Source organism: Oenanthe melanoleuca, chromosome 17 (assembly GCF_029582105.1).
Source record: "Oenanthe melanoleuca isolate GR-GAL-2019-014 chromosome 17, OMel1.0, whole genome shotgun sequence".
NCBI classification, from domain to species: Eukaryota; Metazoa; Chordata; class Aves; order Passeriformes; family Muscicapidae; genus Oenanthe; species Oenanthe melanoleuca.
Window position 1 is genome coordinate 4,853,549 of NC_079350.1, and position 20,955 is coordinate 4,874,503.

The 20,955-nt window shown below is 51.4% G+C and overlaps 1 protein-coding gene across 3 annotated transcripts in view; it reads left to right on the forward strand.

Moving 5' to 3' along the window:
* Window positions 1–20,781, forward strand: part of RAPGEF1 (Rap guanine nucleotide exchange factor 1) — an 82,619-nt gene extending 61,838 nt beyond the window's left edge. The window contains exons 12-26 of one of the 3 annotated variants that reach the window (XM_056505361.1): window positions 3,001–3,282; window positions 4,513–4,605; window positions 6,141–6,229; window positions 7,422–7,533; window positions 9,086–9,161; window positions 12,434–12,518; window positions 13,926–14,018; window positions 14,393–14,578; window positions 14,713–14,797; window positions 15,015–15,109; window positions 15,545–15,623; window positions 15,766–15,867; window positions 16,304–16,401; window positions 16,758–16,886; window positions 17,376–20,781. In XM_056505361.1, the coding sequence (XP_056361336.1) occupies window positions 3,001–3,282; window positions 4,513–4,605; window positions 6,141–6,229; window positions 7,422–7,533; window positions 9,086–9,161; window positions 12,434–12,518; window positions 13,926–14,018; window positions 14,393–14,578; window positions 14,713–14,797; window positions 15,015–15,109; window positions 15,545–15,623; window positions 15,766–15,867; window positions 16,304–16,401; window positions 16,758–16,886; window positions 17,376–17,526 (1,755 nt within the window). In that variant the 3' untranslated portion in view covers window positions 17,527–20,781. The remainder of the gene's footprint in view (window positions 1–3,000; window positions 3,283–4,512; window positions 4,606–6,140; window positions 6,230–7,421; window positions 7,534–9,085; window positions 9,162–12,433; window positions 12,519–13,925; window positions 14,019–14,392; window positions 14,579–14,712; window positions 14,798–15,014; window positions 15,110–15,544; window positions 15,624–15,765; window positions 15,868–16,303; window positions 16,402–16,757; window positions 16,887–17,375) is intronic. The other 2 variants (XM_056505362.1, XM_056505363.1) reach the window with 2 other exon arrangements.
* The last annotated feature ends 174 nt before the right edge of the window (window positions 20,782–20,955 follow it).

The window sequence follows — 20,955 nt, forward strand, 5'->3', positions numbered from 1 at the left end:
GAATGGACTGTCCCCTCCCCAGAAAAGTATTTGTTTTAGAGGATGACAGGGCTTCCAGGAGATGGGCAACACCCAGATCCCATGGAAGCCATTGCAGCCATTCCTGGGACAGCTGCTGGCTGGGCTGGGTCAGACTGGGGAGCAGGAATGGGTGACATATGGACATCATCTCCACTGCAGGGTGGGTTTTTTTTGCCCTTTCAGAACTATGCTTCTCTCTTGGCTCCTGTCCCAGCACGGCTGCATAACTGGAATTCCAGAGCTGCTTGCAGGCTCCGGAGGAAGGAGGGGGCTCCCTGGCTCTCTTTCTACAAGATGCAACTTTACAACAAGATTGGAAGTTGAGAGCAGGCTGACTAATTAATGCCAGCACACCAAAGGCTCCTCTGCACTGTTCCCTTTGTTAGCAGCATGCTGAGAGCCTGTCTGCATCCTTAAATGATTGTTCACGGGTCACATAATGGAGATTAATGCATTTTTATGGGTACCTGGGCCTTAAACTGGCATTTTCGATGTATCTCATGCCAAGAGGTTGTTCTGAAGGTGTTTTATGAGACCAGGGAGAGAGAAACATACAGTGATTGTCAATACTGACTTACCTGCACTCAAACTTCTAAAATTTCTGCAATGTTGTGTTATATTTAGGTCTGAATTGCCTTCAAATGAGGATTAATGTGTGTAAAACCCCTCGAGGCAGGAGCTGTGTGGATGTCCCTGCCCAGCAGCAGTAACTCATGTCCCTGAGCTGCTGGTGCAGGCTGCAGAGCTGCCCTGAGCTAACCCTGCCAGTGCCTCACGCAGGGCTCTGCGTGTCCCAGAGTGACTTGGCTGAGCACAGTCACTTCCTTCCAGTGCTGCTCTGCAAAAGCCTGGCTTTTCCTCTGGGTTCAGCAGGTCAGGGACAAAACCCCTTGGACCTCCTGGGTGGAAGATGTCCATCAACCACAAAGTGAAGGACAGTGTGTGTGGTGTGGGTGCAGGAAATGCAGCAATGGGGGAGCTGGCACAGAGCTTCTGCTGGAGCTCATTATTTCCTCTGCAGGAGCAAAGGGTCTTGTTATCAGCACAGCAGTTTTTTTAGTGCTTTCTTGAGCTGTGGTTTGGGGTCTAGGCTAGGACTTGGGGTGATTGTTGGTGTGTTAGTGCCTGTGAGATCATGAAATACCAGGCAGGCATAATGAATGTGCTGAGCCAAGGTGATGTCATGAGCCTGGCGTCTTACGAGGGATTTAGTGGTTTGTGCCATGCAAGTGAAAATGAATAAATGTAGAGCATTTATCCAGGCAGAAAGTAAATACAGAGATTAGACTTGTCATTGTTACTGAGGCAGCTCCAAAAGCTGATAGTGTCCCTGGAGCCAGCACTGCTCATCTGGAAAGCAATGGGCAGGAAGAGAGAGGAGCCTGTCCTACAGCCAGTCTCCTTTTAGCCACAGGCACATGGTGGGGATTTGCATTTTAATTATTTTTCAGTAGTCTTTTAAGCTCTCTTTCCCCCTCCTCTCCTCTGTATTGTGACCTGCAATTTGCTTTGGGCCCTGAGAGTACACCCAGAGCACTGCTGGACTCCATGCAAGGCACAAGGCACAGCCACTCAAGGATTAAGGTGGTGGAAGGTAAAATCTAGTCATTGACCTTTACATTTCCTTTCCTTTGTAGTGGAAAAGCTTTTTTGACCAGGCTTCTGGCCTGAGGCTGTTCTCAGTTTAGATTTCTAAGCCTACATCTTTCCTAGGTAGAAACAAAAATACCACTGCTGAGTTGGGTGCTGCTGCTGGGTGATGGACTGAGCTTTGTTTCTTTTCTTACCCACTCAAATCTCCTGAGAAAATGTAGCCTAAATTCTCCAATTCCTGCCTTTGATTTGCTCTCTTTTTCCATCACAGTGGTGTCACTTTTCAGCCTGGTTTGAGCAAGTTGTGTCAGTGCTTCTTGGGAGCTCTGTACTGCTCCATCCTCAGTGGAGCAGCTCCACAGCTGCAATCCAGCCTGGGGTTTTCTGGATGTTGTGATTCTTCTTTCAGTCCACCTGACTATGATCTGCAGGTTTTAAAATAAACTCCCTTCCAGCACCCCAGCAGATTTAGCATTATTGTCTTTTTTTTTTTTTTTAATGGTTGTCAGCTTTGTTTTGGACTTACCCCCATGGCAAATCTTACTAGCACCAGATGTTAAAAGACAGAGGGTTGCTCTTGTTTTTCTTGGCACAATATATTCCCACTGCACCCTGTTTAATATTATCTGAAGAGTAATCTGATGATTAGGAGAGATAGTGAAATAAAGCTTTACTCAGATGATCTCTTTTCATCTCTTCAGCTGACTCTTCAAGGCACTGCATTAAAGGATTGGTTTGATAAGGAATTCATCACTCTGGAGGGCAATTACCATTTTTGCTCCCTGTTTTTCACGAATGGGAAGGAGTAGCAGCATAATCTCCTTTATCCTTCAGTGTAACTTTGAAGGCAGTATCCAGCCACTCCTCCCTGGGAGCTGTGTGTTCTGGAACAGACTTGACACAGTAGCTGTTAAATTACAGGGCTGGAGCAAAAAAACATCTTAAATTTGGATGCTGTGGAAAATCCCAGAAAAGCAATGAGCACTTGAAGTAGTTTTCTCTACGTAGATACTTCCAGCATGCTCAGAGTTCTGCTTTCTGTGCCTTCACATCCTGTCCTCCACTCAGGTGATTTTCAGGGTCCCTGCATTAGCAGTTCTGAGATTTCCAGGTTTTCCCCTGCCTAGCAAACCTGCAGGTCACACCTTGCTCTCACTTTCCCTGTGTGAGATGAGCTGCTGGTGGGGCAAGAACACACCTCTCCAGGAATGTATCCCAGGTAGCAACTCCTGCTCTATATGTGGATGGTGAAATAGTGCTGCCTGTGTTAGAAATGCCTTGTGCTGTCACTGCTACGCTGCTGCCAATCTAATCACTTTTTCTTTTGTCTGTCTCTTTCCTTTCCCCATCCTCCTTGTTTTCGTGTTGTCTCTCTGCATCCTGCAGTACAAATCTGTGTTTAGGTCCTACTCCCAGGACTTTGTGCCTCACAACCAAGTCTCCATACCTCCTTTCCTCTCTTCTACCTCCTCCTCCTGCTCCACCCCGCCTTTCCCGCCCGTCCACGCATCCCAGAGCCCCGACCTAGCGGTGCCCGCTGCAGCCAGCCAGCCCCCCAGCACTGTGGATGTGCCAAACTCCTCTTCTCAGGAGAGCAGCTTTAATGGGAATGCTCCTGTCTGCCTTCCTTCTGAAACCTCTCTCACTGATTCTCTCCAGACGCCTTCGGTGAGACTCTCCAAAGCGATGATAACACACCTGTGACGCGAGGCTGCCTTTATTTTGTTGGGTTTTTTTTTTTTTTTCTTTAAAGAAAATGTCTCTTGTGTTAATACATGGTAAATCGTGGTCTAGTCTGGTTTACAAATGTGTGTGAATTGCAGAGAGGAAATTGCATATAAAAATGGCTAGAAAAAAGTGGATAACCTCAGCAGGTTTTAGAAAATGTTAGATGTATGTTGAAAACACAAAATGTCAAATGCTGGCGAAGGGGAGAGTTGGCTGTAGCTTCCTGCAATTGTAAGACAAAGCTGAGGGAGGTAAAGTAGTGTTTTGTGAGGTTAGTAGTTATTAAATGCATGCTCCTAGCAGCAGTTCACATCCTGCTCCCTCCTAAGTCACCAGGAGCAGTGGGTGAAGTCCAGCTCTGTCTCTCCATGCATAAAACCTATTGTTCTCTCCAGGTTCTGCTCTTCCCAGCAGCCCCAGCTGTGTGCTGGGTGGCAGGTTGTCACATGCTGGTGAAGTTAGGCTAACACTGTTCCCACTCTGCTACTCTGAGGTCCCACATCACTTTGCACATCACTGAGCAGGTCTGTCCATTACAGATACTTTTTTGAACGCCTCATTTTCAAGACAGTTCCTCTTTCGTCTGCTGTGAAGCCAAGAGCTGATGGGATTAGAGCTGTCAGCACAGGGCATGCTAGTGCTGCCTCTCTGCCAAGTTTGGAAGAGGGTCACTGATTACAGAGTGAATGTGCAGCTTTTCACGCTTTGGACGTGACCTTGCTTTGCATCTTCCTTGCACTGGCTCTTGTTATATCCCAGAAGGCCTGGAGTTTGGTTTGTTCTGGTGTGGTGGGTCTAGCCCATGCTTGCAGCCTAGTTTGGCGGATACCTTTGGTGCCCGTGGGGTCTGCACTCAGCAGGACTGCCCTGGCTAGGACAGGAGCTGTGTCCAGCTCTGCACATTCTGCTTCCAGCACCTTGAAATCTGCCAGCTGCACCTTGGCAGCCTCACCTGGAGTCCACAGCTCTTGCAAAGCAGTGCCTGCTGCTGCCCAGGGCCTTCAGGATAGTGCTCCAGAGGCAGGAATAGTGACCCCAGGACGAAGCAGCCTCAGGGGCAGAGGGAGGTGACAGCAGCTGCCGAGAGCACTTCTGCTCCCAGGTTGTGTCTGCCATGAAGCGCTGGTGGGGAGCACCATCACGTATTTCCTTTCATCCTGTCTCCCTCAGAGTGAAAACGCCAGTGAGGAGGCTGGTGAGGGTGAATATGTCAATCTGTATTCCTCTGGCCAGAGCAACGGGGAACTCCCTGTGTCTGAAGGAGTAAGTAAGAGCCCGGAGCCGGGCGGCGCTGCCTGGTGCATGCCGAGCTCCGCTGCAGCCCTGCAGCCCCTGCCCCTCCTGCTGCCCCAGCTCCCACTCACCCTCTGCTTGCCCATCCTGCCTGCAGGTTTGGGGCCCTCTTGGTGCAGGAGGTGCTTTTGGGGTCACGGAGTCAGGGCTGGCTTCTCCACCGCACTGTTTCCTCTGCGCTTCGCTGGCTGTTTGGAGCTGCCTGTGTGAAGTTCCCTCCCAGAGAGCTGCACCCTGGGCCACATCTTGTAACTGCTTTGCCTCCCCTGTTTTAATACAGAAAGCCTTCTGCACTAAATACTTCTTTTTTCCTTCGCTGTTTGGTTGCAAAGTAAATGATTGATTTAGCATTGGACTCACACGCAGTTTCTTCCTTTGCTCAAGCCTTGTATCTCAGATATTTCCTAGAGGAGCCAGGGCATTTTCCATTCCAGGGAGGTCCCATCTTCCTGTTGGGTCATAGGAAACTGGCAGAAATCCATGGTGATCCTTTTGCCTGCCCTCCTCTTGGAAGGCATATCTCCTGCAGGATGTCTCCAGGACCTTTATCCATGGTGGAGTTAAATACACCAAGAGATAGTGCTCCCATCACTTCCCCTCAGGAGACACATCTGGCCAGGCCCATCTTTTTGGGCAGCTGTGAGTGAGTTCTCAACTTTGAAGCAAAGGGCTTTGCAGATAGAGTCTGGAAAAATCCTGCAGATACCAAGAACCCCAGGCTCAGCAGGGTGTTTCTGTGCTGAGTGGGTAGCATGAAGGTTTCAGTCCTGTCTGTTCACTAGGTTGCATTTCCAAGCTTCACTCTGCATGATGTTAAATAATTCTGAACTCTGACACTGTTGAATTAATATTCCCATTTGCCATTCATGGCTATTTGTCTCCTTAATAAATGGCTAATTTAAAATGCTGTATCTTTGCTCTGAGCTCTCTACCTGCTGTTCCATGCTGTGGGTTCAGCTGGTTCTGCTTTTCTGCATTAGCCTCATTTCCACAGCCCTGAGTCGTGGAGTGGAAACCTTGCATCATTGCAAAACCTCTTGTGATGGGAGAGAAGGGAGGTAGGAAGCAGTGAGCATCCAGCCCCTGAGGCAGGGGGCTGTGGTCGGGAGGGGCACTGAAACTGGAGAGCTTAGAACTGATTGTGTCTGTTTGGATTAAAGCAGGAGGCAAAGTGTGTTTCAGCAGGAAGAGCTGGAGGAGAAATAAAAGGTCATGAGTGGGTTAAAATCCAAGACAACAGCTGAGTTGTGTTGTAACTTTCAGCATCATTTCACAATGTTAAAAGCAAACACTACTAATTACACTGGTCTCCAGAGATGGTCCCAAATTTCCTGTCTGATTAACTTCTGTGTTTTCCTGGCATTTGGCATTAACTTGCATCAATCTTTAACTGCTCTGTAGGAATTTACAGTAAAGGGCCCTTTAGAGGCAGGCAGACTGTAAATGCAAGGCTGGCTGGGCTCAAGGACCCCGTGTAATGATGAAAAACTCCTTTCTCTTGGCAGGAATCTCCCCCTGTCAAAGATGGCCACTCCAAAGACTCGGCTTTGAGCAGCAGTGCCATGGGGAAGGAGGGCAAAGATGGTGCTGAAAGGTGAGCCTTGACCCCAGGGTGCAGAGCCCCAACATCCCCTCTGCCAAACCCTCCCTGGGGCTGCCTGCTCTGCCCTAAACCTCCTCTGTGATGTTTAAACTCCTAAGCCCACTTTTTGCACGTGGTGGGATCCTGCTGAGCGAGGAGAATCCTGGCCAGATGAGCTCCTGGGGGTGAATGCAGCCTGTGCTGGCCATGCTCAGCCCATCTCAGTGGCAGTGCTGGCACTGGCTGCTCCCTCCTGCTTCCAGGGAAACCTGTGAAAAGAGTCTGCATTGCTGTTGGGAATCATCTTCCAGAGGGAAATTTCTTCTTAACCCTGCTAGTTAGAGGCTGGCTGAGGCCCTGGAGCAGGAGGATTTATATCCCTTCTAATGCTCTTAGCTGTCATTTGCCTATGTAAATGAAGAGGTGCAAGCTGTAACAGATGGGCTTCAGGAGGAGTGGAGTGAGTGCTTCCCTGCTGCTCTGCAATTGCATTTCTAAAGCAAAAACAGAGAACAGCATTGATTTGTGTGTGACAGTCAACTTCCCTCCCCCATTTTCCTGCACTTGGTTTGAGGGTTTTAATCCCTGCAGTGCAGGAGATAGCACCAGAGTGCTCTGCAAAGCTCACTAGCTGCCCAAAGTACTGACTGGTGCACAGGATTTTGGCCTGTGCTTAGGGAAAGCTATGAGGAGCACAAGTACTTCATTTTTAATTTTTTCTTCAGAAATAGAGGCACAGAGAGGACACATGTCCTGGCACGAGAGTACCAGCCTTTGGGGGTAGGAATTCTAGAGGGGGATGTACACCAAAAAAATGGTGATGATTTTCTGCTCTGTTTTCCTGCAGAACAGAGCCTGTCATGTCCCCTTGTCTCAGCACAACAGGTCATGAGCTGACTGAGATGTGCATGTGTAGAGTGTGCTCAGTCTCTATACACTTGAGGAAGGGCTTAGATTTGTGTGCACTAAAAATTTGCTGGATTAAGGAGACATGGAAGTGTGTACTTTTAGTAAAATCCTGCCTGCCAGAAATGCAGACAGACAACTGTTCAGGTCCTAAGGGTTTATCTTTCTCTTTTTCAAGAGATGCACAAAGCAACAGAGTTAGATCCAGACATTCGAGCTTGTTTGCAAAAGATTTACCTCCAGAGTGTCTGTGTACTTACAGTCAATTGATGAAGGTTATTTCCCTTTTTTTCCATAGGCAGCCACAGTCACCAGATACTTTGGAGTCATCACAGCTGGAGGAAGAGGTAGATGAGCTGTCCCTTATTGACCACAGTGAAATCATGTCTAGATTAACACTGAAGCAAGAGGTAGGTGCTCTCAGGGTTTGTTTTCATGCTCTTTGGTTTACTCAGTTGAAATCTGATTCTCTGTGTGCACAAACAAGGCATCACCTTTTATTTGATAGGAAGAACTAGGTTGCAGCAGAAGTGGGGTGTGTGTGGAGGCTGCTGTTCAAGCATGAGATGCTGGTACAGGCTGGGAGCACCAGCAATGAGTGAGGGTTTAACAAAAGGTGAGATGTCTCCCTAAAAACCAGCACATTCTGTGCCCCTTTCCCAATCTGCCCCTTCCACCTCTTCAGCCTCTGACAGTCTGAAATGAGTCACCTGAGAGCCTGAGCACAGTAAACCCAGGTGTGGTGTGGTGCTGGCCCTTCTCTCTGGGGGCAGGTTCAGCAGGTGAGTGAGCAGGACATGATGTTACTGGTGTGGAGGAGCAGCCAAAGGAGCTGTTCTGTGTTTGAGTTCTGTGTCTAGCCTTGGGTGCACTCCCAGCTTTGCTCACTGTGCTCTTTGACATGCAGCTGGAGGGAACATGCAGGCTTTGGAAGCTCTCAGACTGTCAGGGGGCTTGGCTGAAAAACAGAGAGGTTGGATCATTTACTGCCACTTCAGGAGTGTTCTTTGGTCAGCTGAGATGTGCAGGGGAGAGTGAGGAGCTTTTACTTGTTCTATAAGTAGTATTTTGTGAGTCTTGCCAGAGGGCCACCTGAAAAATTCACATCTTAGAGCTGCTCCATGGCTGTAATCCATTATTGTTTCACTGTTCTGCATGTTGAAATGATAAAGACATTCCTAAGGGAAGCCAGATACAGCTCCAGTCTCCTCTGATGGATTGTTTCCTTTAAAAAACATTTAAAAATCAGTGATTTCTGAACATTTGGGACTAGCAGATCTGTGTCTTCATGTCTTCTTTCTTTCTTTTCTTTATGATCTACGTGTTTGAAGCAGTGTAGAACTGTCACTGTGAGCTGCTTCCTGCAGTGTGGGAACTGCTGGCTGAGTGGTGGATCAGTTTTGCATATTGTGAGTTGTGAAATGCAGCAGCTAGAAGAAAGATGTGTTTTAGAGAGTGGTAAGGCAGGGGTCAAGCAATTAGCAGGGCTGTTTTCTTCTGCCAGTTATGGGATCATTTCAGGTGACCTCTGGCCAAATGGCTCCAGATTAGGGAATTAACTCCCTGGGTTTTGGTGTTCCAGGAACTGAATGCATGACCTCCCAGCCCACAGCCACTGTGCTACGTGATCCTGCACTCTGGGACAGCTCACACAGTGCTGCTGCCCTGGTAATGCTCTCCTGGGAGTGTTTGTGGCATTTCTGCTCATTCTCCTGTGGCCAGAAGGTTCAGCCTTCACTGAGCTTCACAAACTGGCCTTAAGGAGTCAGAGAGGATCAGCCAGCTCTTCATCTGGGACACCAAATGCTCTTTTTAAATTCCAGGATTATCCCAGCACTGAAGTCCATGTCCCAGCTTGTGCTGTGAGCAGTGCCAGGAGCTGCTGAGCTGGAACCCCAGCCATGTTAAACCAGGCCTAAGGGAGCTTGGGCTGTGCCTAACCTGGCTGTGTTCCCATTGCAGGGGGACGATGGGCCAGATGTCCGTGGTGGGTCTGGAGACATTCTGCTGGTGCATGCCACAGAGACAGACAGGAAAGGTAAGAGGGGCTGGGGGCACAGCCTGGCACGGCCTGGCATGGCCTGGCACAGCCTGGCACAGCCTGGTACAGCCTGGCATGGTCTGGTACAGCCTGGCACAGCCTGGTACAGCCTGGTACAGCCTGGCATGGCCTGGTACAGCCTGGCATGGCCTGGCACAGCCTGGCACAGCCTGGCACAGCCTGGTACAGCCTGGCATGGTCTGGTACAGCCTGGTACAGCCTGGTACAGCCTGGCACAGCCTGGTACAGCCTGGTACAGCCTGGCATGGCCTGGTACAGCCTGGCATGGCCTGGCACAGCCTGGCACAGCCTGGCACAGCCTGGTACAGCCTGGCATGGTCTGGCACAGCCTGGCACAGCCTGGCACGGCCTGGCATGATCTGGTACAGCCTGGCACAGCCTGGTACAGCCTGGTACAGCCTGGCATGATCTGGTACAGCATGGCCTCTGCCCCATGGCCACAGACAGCTGGGCTGGGCTGGGGGACAGTCTGCAGGGATCCCTGAGCCTGGGGGGTTGTGCTCATCTGTGGGAGATGGAGGTAAGCTGGATAAGCCCCTGGTGGTCCCATTTAGCAGCAGGGATGGGATTAACTCCTCACAGCCCTTGCCTGGATCTGGGGATGAGGCACAGCAGTGACAGTGCTGTGCTGTGTCCCTGTACCTGCTGAGCTGCCTTCTGTGACAGCAGGTGTCACCAGCCTGTTGTGCACAGATCCTGCTTCCCCTGGTGCTCCTTGTCCTTTGGATTTCAGGGCAGTGATGTAGGAGTTACTGGAATGGTTGTTGCATCAAAGTGGGGAAAAAAGGATGTTGGTTTGGGTCCAGTGCAGTACCCTTGGGCACTGGGGAGCTGGTCAGGTGCTGCTCTGCTGACACCCCATATTTTCAATTTACTGTGCCACCTCCTGTCCCACTCTGTACCACTTGTGTCCCAGACCAGTTCAGAGAGGGAATCCACAGTACAGAAGAAGGGATGTGGGGGAGGAGAAAGGACCCTTAGCTCTAGATTTGTTAAAACCCCTCTTCATCTGTCCAAATCCCATCACCACACACATGAAGCAGCTCCTTTCCAGGACCTGTGGCAAAGACAGCCTTTGCTGTGTTTCCAGGGAGTGATTTGAACCTGCCAAACACATTTGTGCTGATGGCCTTAACCAGGATTGATCTCCTTATCTCCTGGGAGGCAGAACACTAACCCTGTGAATCACTCAGCACTCTAGTTTAGAGCCTGATAGTCAAAGGGGAAATATCTTTCATGTACGTTTTTAAATGACAGGGGTTTTACTGTAGCATAAGGTGTTTGCAATTACTTACCAGCACCATTCAGCCAGCAGGAAAATCCTTCCCCTGACAGCTGTGTTTCCAGTCTGCACTGGGCATCAAATCCAGGCAGAAAGGACCAAAGTCAGGAACACACCAGGGAGGAGGAGGCAGCTGATTGTGCCAAGGCTGGAAATGTGTATTAAAGAAAATAGTTTAAATGAGATGGTGGAAATACCCCTTATAAATATGCTAAAAGTGGGATAGAGAAACTGCTCTGTTCTCTGGAACAAGCATCACAACAAAGAACTTCCCTGCTGTTCCTGTTGAAAGGCAAGGGGGTGAGTGCTGGACCTCCAGTTCATGGACAGGGCTCTGAGGGTTCTGCAGGCAGTGGGGTGAGAGCTGGGGAGAGGCTTTCAGAGCTGGGAGAAGCCAGAGCAGGGTTTGATGTGCCCAGTGGTGCAGCTGTGGAGAGCTGGGTGGAGGGAGCTCAGCCTCACAGGCACTGCCAAGGCAGGAGCTGAATGGAGCAGAGGAATCTGTGCTATGCTAACCCACTGCTGGGGTGACTGAGAGGGTTAATGAATTAAGCTTACAATGAGAAGAATTCAGGGCTTGTAAATCAATCAGCCAAACAGCACAGAGGGGTAGATTTAAGAGGCTTTCCTTTAAAGATGAATTTCTTGGCAGCTTCAAGTGCCAGAGCAGACCAGCTGTATTACCTCACATTGCCTTTTGGGCAGATGGGAACCCAGAATAAATGTAACTCCACGCCCTGTTGCATGATGCTTCTTGTCCTTTTGAGTTTTCTGAAAAAGCTAAATGGCATAAGGAATAAAGAGAGACCTGTGGTCTCCAGGAATAAAATCCATGGTCAGTTAAGTCACACACACTTGCTGTGAGAGCAGGATTAGAGCTGGACAAAGCCTGGGGCTCACCCCTGATGTAAGAGCAGGAGGAAGGTGAGGCTCCTGCCAAGAGAAGCACTGCAGGTAGAGAGGCACAGCTCTCCCTCTGTGCTCCTTCCCAGCTCCCAGCAGTGTTGGGTGTCACTGGGTGGATGTGGGGTGATGCTGTGCTGGTGGAAGCAGCTCTGCTTGTACAGCCCAGCCTGGGCAGGCACAGCAGGAGCTTCTCCTGCCTGTGTGCCCTTGGTGCAGAGCTCCAGGCAGGGGCAGGGTGCCAGCCTCTGCACACCCTGCTGCTGTGCCCCTGCCCTCTGCTGGGACTGGTGCTGGGTGCTCCCATTGGCACTGCTGTTCACAGGGACAGGCACTGGGACTGCAAGTGTTCTGCAGTCTTCACCTGACATCTGCATTCCTGTTTACAATTTGTGCTTCTTCATACTCCATCCTCTGTGCCCATGATACTGCCCAGAACCTTTGCAATTCCAGCCCTACAGCACCTGGTCCTGCAGATGAATTAGCACAGGCAGTGTCCACCAAGTCTCTGTTGGGGCAGCATCAGTTTTTGCAATTTGCTTTTCTTTTGGCTGGAAATAATCTTCTATTTACACTGTCCTGGGCTGGATTTCCTGGAACTGAGCAAGGGCAGAGGATCTGCAGCACCACAGCATGTGTTGAAATGTGTGTGTTCCTCATTGGGAGGGCAGAGTGACCTGCCTGAGCACCAGAGGCAGAGCAGCATCACCTCTTGCCATCACATCTTTTTAAAGCATCCCCAGGGTCTAAGCTGTGTTTTTCCTTGACACATGATTGATAGCTGCTGTCCCACAAGCAGGTGTTTTTCACTGACCCTTTCATGAGGCACAAGCCCCAGTGCTGCAAGGGGAGCCAGGGCCAGGCCAGGGGGACAGGGCAGTGTCACTGCTGCTCTTGTGCCAAAGGGTCCATCTGCTGGTGAGGACCAACAGCACAGCATTTCTGGGAAGTTCACTGCCAAAATGTGTCCATGTCCTCCTCTGTACATCTGGATTCAACCTTACAAAGAAGCTGCTTTTTCTGACAGCAGGGTTTTCTGAGGTTTTCTTGCTTTTTTGCCTAGATCTGGTGCTGTACTGTGAAGCATTTCTGACTACATACAGGACATTCATTACCCCAGAAGAGCTCATCAAGAAGCTGCAGTACAGATATCCTTTTATGAGTGGCAGTTCACTCCCAGCAGGAGTCAGAGCTGGATGGTCATCATGGAGGGAGCTGGGGGCAAGTTTTTTGGTCAAATCCTGCTGGCAGCATGGTCAGGGATGTGCTGGCCCTGATGGTGTCCCAGGCAGGAATTCCTTCACCTCCACTCTCCCCAGTGGGATTTGCTGCAGGGATCACAGTCACAGTGGATACTGGACCTGAGAGTTAAGGGTCCTGGCAGAGTAGAGGAGCAATTCAGATTTTTTGGATGTCACTGGGGAACTGGTCTTTTATTTGGGACATATTTTTTGTAAAGTGAGGACCAGAGAACCTTCTGCCTTCCAGAGGGGCCATGGGCATTGCCTGGATGGGCAGGTGTAGTTTAATATTAGAGATAATAAAACCATTAAGATTTTATCTCTCTTCTGCAGTAAACTGAGCCCTGCAGATGCTGAGCTCTGGGCTTCCCAGTCCTGAACTGAGCTTGTAACTGGAAACAAGGCAGGGTTCTGGGGTTCTGTGGCCATTCCTGGCAGAGGATGGAGAAAGGCTCTCCCTGAGCACCCTGCTGCCATTCCCTGCCCCTGGCTCTGTTCCCTGCAGCAGAGCAGGTCTGGCTCCAGGGCCTCGTGGCTCTGGTGCTGTGCACCCACATCAGAGGGACCTGACGTCACCACATGTCACCGTGTGTCACCATGTCCTGCTGCAGCTCATCAGTGCCATCTGCAGCAGAGCTGGGATCAGCAGGGCTCAGCCCAGGTGACAGTCCTGGCTGGGGGATCCCTGCAGGCCCTGCCAGTGCTGCTCACTGGTAACCTTGCTCTCTGTCCCTGCAGCCACCTGGCAGAAGGTTTTTCAGCCTGTGCTTCTGCCTCTGTCACTCTCCACCTTGCAGCAGATTGGGCAGTCAGGAAGGTGGAGGTGACACCTGAGATCTGTTGAGACCAGATGTCACAGACCAGTGGGGGAGATCACTGCAGGGAAGTGCTACTCATTAAAATCCACCTTAGAGAGAACAATTCCAGGGTACACCTGCTCCCAATTCTGAGGTGTAAGTACCTCCTCACACCCCTGCTGCCAGCTGGTGTCAGCTTAATGCCATCTTAGAGCCATATCAGTGTCCCTCATCTGCTGGAAATGGAACACCAGTTTCCACCAGGACAGAACAGGGTGGTGTTCAGTGTGGCTGCCCCTTCCCTGGAGGTGACCAGGGCCAGGCTGGATGGGGCTCTGAGCTCCTGGCACCGTGGAAGGTGTCCCTGCCCACGGTGGGGAGTGGGACTGGATGATTATTAAGGTCCCTTCCACCCCAAATCAGTCAATGATTTTATGAATGAGCTGCCTGGAGGCAGTTGGGAATTGTACTGATGATGGTCTGGCTGCACTGATTGATTCTTTAATTTACAACCAACATATGAGAAGTTTTGCCACTTCCCGGACACGTTCAAGAAGCGGGTCAGCAAGAACACCTTCTTCGTGCTGGTGCGAGTGGTGGACGAGCTCTGGTGAGTGCCTTCTTCATTCTGGGATGCAGGGTCAGTCCCTCACAGAAATCTGGGAAAATGTGGTTTTTAGGGAAGATGTATTTTTAACCCCATCTGTAATGACAGCTGAAATCCCCCAGCCTGACCAGCGAGACACCTGTAGTGCTGAACTCTTGTGTTGGAAGAGCAGATTCCTCCTGTGTGTCCTAACTGGGCCAGTGGTTTTAAAATAACAAGTAAAAGGGGAATCTCTGGGAAAGGAAGAGTTGGGAAGAAGAGGAATTTCAGTCACCCAATTCTGGTTGTAGGAAAGAGCACTGAGACAGTACAGATACAAACCCCAGGGCTCAGTGTCAGCTCTGATGCCTTCTCTGCCTTTTCCATCTTCCTCTCAGCCTGGTGGAATTGACAGAGGAAATCCTCAAGCTGCTGATGGACCTGGTGTTCAGGCTGGTGTGCAGTGGGGAGCTCAGCCTGGCCAGAGTGCTGCGCAAGAACATCCTGGATAAGGTGGATCAGAAGAAAATGCTGAGCTACGCCAACTCCATCAAACCTCTCGCTGCCAGAGGGGTGGCAGCCAGGTGAGGGGAGGTGCACACAGCACAGCTGGCTCCTCTGAGAGCCAGGGCATCCCTTCCTCAGTTCAAAATAAAAGAAAGATAAGAAAACAGGTCACACTTTCTGAGCCTTTGTACTTCCTCATTGTTTTCCACAGGCCAGGGACACTGCATGATTTCCACAGTCATGAAATAGCTGAGCAGCTGACCCTGCTGGATGCTGAACTCTTCTATAAAATCGAGGTACAGAGATAAGGGTGGGCTGAGGGCAGTGGGAGGGTTTGGACCTTCTGCAATGTCTGGTATTCCCTGCCAGCTCTCCCAGACACCTGCTGCAGGACACAGCTGATCTTGTGCCAGCAAGTGGCTGTGAGCAAAGGCTGCAACTGGGAATCTTGGGGTAGAAATCCCATTTTAATGTGTGGTATTTTCCCATCCCTCTCCTCTCCTTCCTTGGCAGATCCCAGAAGTTTTGCTTTGGGCAAAGGAACAAAATGAAGAGAAGAGTCCCAATCTGACACAGTTCACAGAGCACTTTAATAACATGTCCTACTGGTAAGGAGCTCAGAACAGCCATGGCACTGAACTGTGCCTAACCTCCAGTGCAAATATTCCAAGTATTCCTCATAGACTTGGGTTCCTTTGTTACAAATGGGATAATATATATTTTTAGCCAGGAAGTAAATGCAAAGCACTCATCTAAGACCCCAGAGCACAGCAGGAATAAAACCAGGAGGGTTAGGGAGGGCTTTGTAATCCAGAGGAATTAATTATTGGTATTACTGAGCTCTTCAAACAAACATTCTCCTTGCAAATAAATGCACTCTGTGAAATTATTTGTTGTGGGTTAGAGTGCTCCATTTAGGCTGGAGGTATTGTGAACTTTTTAGTGTTGGTCCATCCTATTAGTGATCAGTTTTGTTAATGAAAGCAGAGGAAATCTGATCTCTGCTTAAGTAGGTTTATCTTTTATTCTGTCTGTTCTTCCAGGGTCCGTTCAATAATTATGCTACAAGAGAAAGCCCAGGACCGAGAGAGGCTGCTCCTTAAATTTATAAAGATTATGAAGGTACCAGCTTGTTTTTTCCTGTGAATCCCACACACTGCTGCTTAAAGGAGCAGGGGAATGGGGCCCTTTGCTTGTAGAGCTGTTTGATGCTGGAAGGCTTTTCAGAGCTCTCGAGTAACTGGAATATTCTCCCTCTTCACAGCACTTACGAAAGCTGAATAATTTTAATTCCTATCTGGCCATTCTTTCTGCACTGGATTCTGCCCCCATCCGAAGGCTGGAGTGGCAGAAGCAAACCTCAGAGGTGAGGAGCAGTGGGGCCTGTGATCCTTGGGGAAGGATAAGTGTGGATATGTATGAAACAGCTGAGTGGTTTTACATCTCAGCAGTGTCCCAGGGTGGAGGGATGGTGGATAATTCCTCTCCAGTGGGTAAAATGCCACAGTGCTGGAAGCCTTCAGTGTGGCTGGGCATTCTGACAGCTGCAGGAGTGCCAGCACAGCCACAGGGGAGAGCAGCCTCCTCCTCCTCCTCCTCCTGCTGCTGCAGCCCAAGGCTTGGCGAGGCTGAAGGCAGCAACATTCCACATGAACAGCCCAGGGTCAGGCTGAGTGAATCAGCTGGAGCCGTTTGCAGGATGGTGTTAACTCCTGCTCTGTGTGGCTCCCTGGGGGAGCTGACAGAGCAGCTGTGTTTGCAGCAGGGGTGTCACCAGGGGTTTGTGTGTCTGTGCCCTGCAGGGCCTGGCTGAGTACTGCACCCTGATCGACAGCTCCTCGTCCTTCCGCGCCTACCGAGCTGCCCTGGCCGACGTGGAGCCCCCCTGCATCCCCTACCTGTGAGTGCCCAGCTCCTCCCTCTGCACGTGCAAATGGCCCTGCCAGATTCCTCAGCAGCTGCTGCTGAGCTCAGCCCTTGCCTTTTGCCCAGCATCTGGGGTAAGGCAGCACCGTGCCCCATCAGCCCATGAGCCCTGTCTGGGGCAGGGTGGCCAGCTGGGGGTGTTTGCATCTAAACCCCTTTGGATCTGCTGCTGGGGAGGGTTTCCCTCTGGGAAGGGTTGTCATTCTGGTGGCAGTGGGAGGCTGTTGGGTTTTGTTGGGCTGCCTTTTGGCTGGCCACCCTGCCCTTTGTGACTAACCTCTGTGTCTGTTTGCCTACTCCCTTGGCCTGCTGCCCCTTTCCCTCTTTCAGAGGCCTGATTCTGCAGGACCTGACCTTTGTCCATCTGGGAAACCCTGATTACATTGACAGCAAAGTGAACTTTTCCAAGCGCTGGCAGCAGTTTAACATCCTGGACAGCATGAGGTGCTTCCAGCAAGTGTAAGTGCAGCAGTGGGCTCAGAGGTGGGACTGGGGCAGGGGCTTGGGCATGGAAGGCCCTGTGCAAGGAGAAGGGAGGTGGAAGGAAAGCTGGGAGCAACAGAGCTCTAATCAGTCTCCTTCCCTCTCTAGGTTAGATAAAACTTGTTTTATCTAAAATGCTGAGGACATTTTTCTGATACTAGCTTTGAGACGCAGACGAGTTTTGCCTTCAGGTTTTACTGGTGCTGGTTCCTGTGTTCTCTGGGATATTCAGGGTTTTCTTCAGTGCTGTCTTGCAGCAGAGGCAGCAGAACTAGCTGCTGATTTCTGTGTGTTAAGTTCCTTTTTCCCCTTAATTCAGTGACAGGTTTTTCCCTTTTGTGGTGTGACACCCCTGTGATGAGTACACCCAGTGCTGGCTGTCCTCAGAGCAGGGCAGGGAGGCCCAAAGCCAGGAGGGGACCCCAGGTAGCCCTTGTTTAACTGCAGCTCCCTGTGCTTTCCCAGCCATTACGACATCAAGAGGAACGACGACATCGTGTCATTCTTCAACGACTTCAGCGACCACCTGGCTGAGGAGGCCCTGTGGGAACTGTCCCTGAAAATCAAACCTCGCAACATCACCAGGCGGAAAACAGATCGGGAGGAGAAAACCTAGGAGGAGGGGTGGTGCGAGGAGAATGGCTCTGCACTGTGGGCAGCTGTGAGACTGGAGTTCCATGTTTGTACCTGTCACTGGATGACACACTCCCTCCCTCCCAGCTGGCAGCCAGCCCTGGGGGTGGCAGTGCCAGAGGCGCGCCGGGGGCAGAGATCGGCCTCCTCCTCCCGTCCCTCCGTGCCATGAACCAGCCTCAACCCCGGGGGCAGAGCTGTGTGGAAGGAGTGTTTGCTGCTTTGCTGGCCCCGTGCAGTGCCCAGGTGTGCCCTGGCTCGGAGCAGGGGCAGCAGGAGCTCGGCACCCTGACTCACCTCCGGAGCGGCGTCGGGCAGCAAAGGGAGCCGAGGGTTGGAGTCTCCCCTGCAATGCCACCTTCCCAAGGTGTTGGTGAGGATGGGAGCTGCCTGCCAGAGGAGCTCTGCCTGCCAGAGGAGCTCTGCTTTCAGAGAGCTGCTTGTGTTTACAGGGGTCCTGGCTCACCCCAGATCTCTGGCGCCTTCCCCGCGGGAGGAAGGCACCGGTCGTAGGAAGAGGCACTGAAGGTGTGGGCAGGGAGCCGCCATCTCCGGCCAGCACACCCCTCCTCCTCTCACATCTCGTTATTTAAGCAACAGGAAATCCCTCTGGACCTGGAACTGTGGACTGCCCAGGTACTGGGGGTCACCCTCCTGTGACCCCGTGTCTCTTAGCGATGGTACTTAGCTTTGCACAGGAAATGCTGTAGGACACAGACTGTACATACCTAGAGTTTAGAGCCCCCTGGGGATTTTGATGCATGTCTGAATACTGATGAATTTATAGGAAAAAAATCAAAAGCGCAAACCAGTCTGTATAAAATCCACATTGACAATGTTGTTCCAAGTGCTGGATAAAGGAGGCTCAGGGCAGGGGCAGGAGCCTCGGGAAGGAGCCATTTCTGGGTTGGAAGGAGCCAGGAAGGAGCCCTGTGCCCAGCTGGGCCACCCTGTCCTCCCACCCACTCCTCTCTCTGTTGCCAAATGTTTTTCTCCAGAGGTCCCCTTGGGGACCCCCAGTGCTGTGCTTTGAGAGCTGTGTTTGGCAGGACCCCAGCAGGTCCCTGTCCCCAGTCCCTCTGTGCTGGTGCCAGCAGGGCAGGCACAGCCCAGCATGGAGGGGCGAGGCAGGGGTGTCATTTCCCACACACACAGTGTTAACCCCAATCTGTTCAGTGTGCCTTATTCAGCCCCTCTGTCCCCCCTCTGTGTCCCACCCAGCACAGCCCCAGCCAGGCCATTCCACACCTGTGCTCTCTGTCCTGCTCCAGGGGTTTGCAGTTGGGCTGTGGGTGTGAGTGTCCCCTGCAGGTTTCAGCAGCCTTGTATGACTCTCCTCAACTCCCTCTCACGTGGTCACAGGTTTTTACAGGGTTCTGACAAAATCCTGCAGGTTTAGGGCAGCAGCTCCCAAGGAATACAGCCAAGGAGTTTCACAGAGCATCCTTAATTTATTTCTCAATAGCAGCTCTGTGCCTGCTAAAGCCTCTGTTTGTTCTGGGTGAATCAGAGCTGCACTCCTTTCCTTCTCCAAACAGATTGCAAAGCCTTGGCCAGCTCTGCCTGGCTCTCAGGAGGGAGTGACAGCCCAGGGTTTTACCCAGCTTAGTTATTTTCCTGAAGACTCAGGCATGAGACTCACACACAGAGAGACCCCCTGCCCATCAGGGCGTCTTCTGGGGGAGGGCACTGTGGGGTCCAGCACAGCTGTGTGCAGCCCCAGGGCAGAAGGAGCAGGAATCTTCCATGCTGAACCACAGTGTCTGAGCCAGGACACTTCAAAAGTGGTTTATTTTCATGGCACTGAGGGCACTGGAGCTGTGTGTTCTGTCCAGCCAAGGCTTTGCAATCCCCAGAGGCTTCCCAGGAAGTAATGTCCATGTTTTCTTTGTAAATAAGATCTTGAAAAAGCCCAGCATGGTGAGGTGGTGAAAAGGGCAGTGAATACACCCAGGATGTGGCTCTGAGCAGCCCCTGGGTGCATGGCCAGGCTGTGCTGGGAGGGCTCTGGACACCCCAAAAATGGCAGTGACTGGGGTTCCACAGGGCTCCCTGTGCTCTTCAACATCTGCATGAACAACCTGGACACAGGACTGGAAGGGATGCTAAGGAACTTTGCTGACAACACTAAATTTGGGCACAATATAAAAAGGTATTAAGCCATTAGAGAGTGTCCAGAGGAGGCTGTAAGGATGGGGGTCTGGAGGGGCTGTGTGAGGAGCAGCTGAGGGCACTTGGTTTGTTCAGCCTGGAGGAGGCTGAGGTGACACACTGTGTTCTTCAGCAGCCTCACGAGGGCCAGGTGCAAATCTCTTCACTTGTGACCAGTGACAGGACCCAGGGAAGGGCTGGAGCTGTGTCAGGGGAGGTTTAGGTTGGAAATCTGGAAAAAGTTCTTCCCCTAGAGGGTGGTGGGGCACTGTTAACAGGATCCCGAGGGCAGTGGTCACAGCACCAAGCCTGAGATCAAGAAGCATTTGGACAGTGCTCTCACCTGGTGGGATTCTTGGGCTGTCCTGTGCAGGGCCAGGAGTTGGACTCGGTGGCCTTGATGGGTCCCTCTGAAGGCAGTTGTGTCCTGTGATTGTGTCCTGTGATTCTGGGATCCCCACCAGGTTCTTCCCTGCACCTGAGCCCACGAGCCCAGTTAGCACCAAAGGAGGTCTCACCCTCTGCCCTCTGCCAGCCCCCAGAGCCAGAGGCTCAGCCCATGGTGTGGGGATGGGAGGCTTTTCCTGTGGTGCTTTCCTCCCCTTCACCCCTTCCTCTGCTGTCCTCCCCAGCTGAGCAGTGTCCCAGCCACAGCTCCTGGAGAAGGGTCCCCTTGCCTGGAGCAGCTCCAGGTTTGCTGACCAGAGACACTCCCCCTCCCCTTCTCCAGAAACCCGGAATATCCTTGTGCAAGACTGGCTGTGGGTGTGTCCCCATCTTGCAGGCAGCATCCTCAAGGCCATCACCTCTTTTTGGGGAGAGGGAAGAGTGTGAGTCCCCTCTCCAGGCGGGGCAGGGAGTGGGGAGAAGCCCCAGTCACCAGCCCCTGCCCCTCCCTGCCCTCTCCCCCGAGCAGTTCTGTTGTATTATAGATACCACTGACCCCCATGGCAGCATCTCCCTGCCAACATTTCAGACCTGTAACTTTTATATTAAAGACAAATAAAACACCAATAACGAACCTGCCTGTTGATCCTGTTTACAGTGCATGCACAGTCTGTGGATTAAAGTGACAATCGAATCCGCCTCTGGCGCTGCTGTGGCCTCGTGTTTTCTCATGTGGTGCTTTTCCTCTCCCCTTCCTCTTTTTCCCTTTATTTTTTCTCTATAAATTTCTTCCCTCTCTCTGCCAAGATGGCTTTGCACCAACACAAGCCACACCTGGGAGGGGAAATCCAGTCCTGTCACCTTCTCAGTGTCC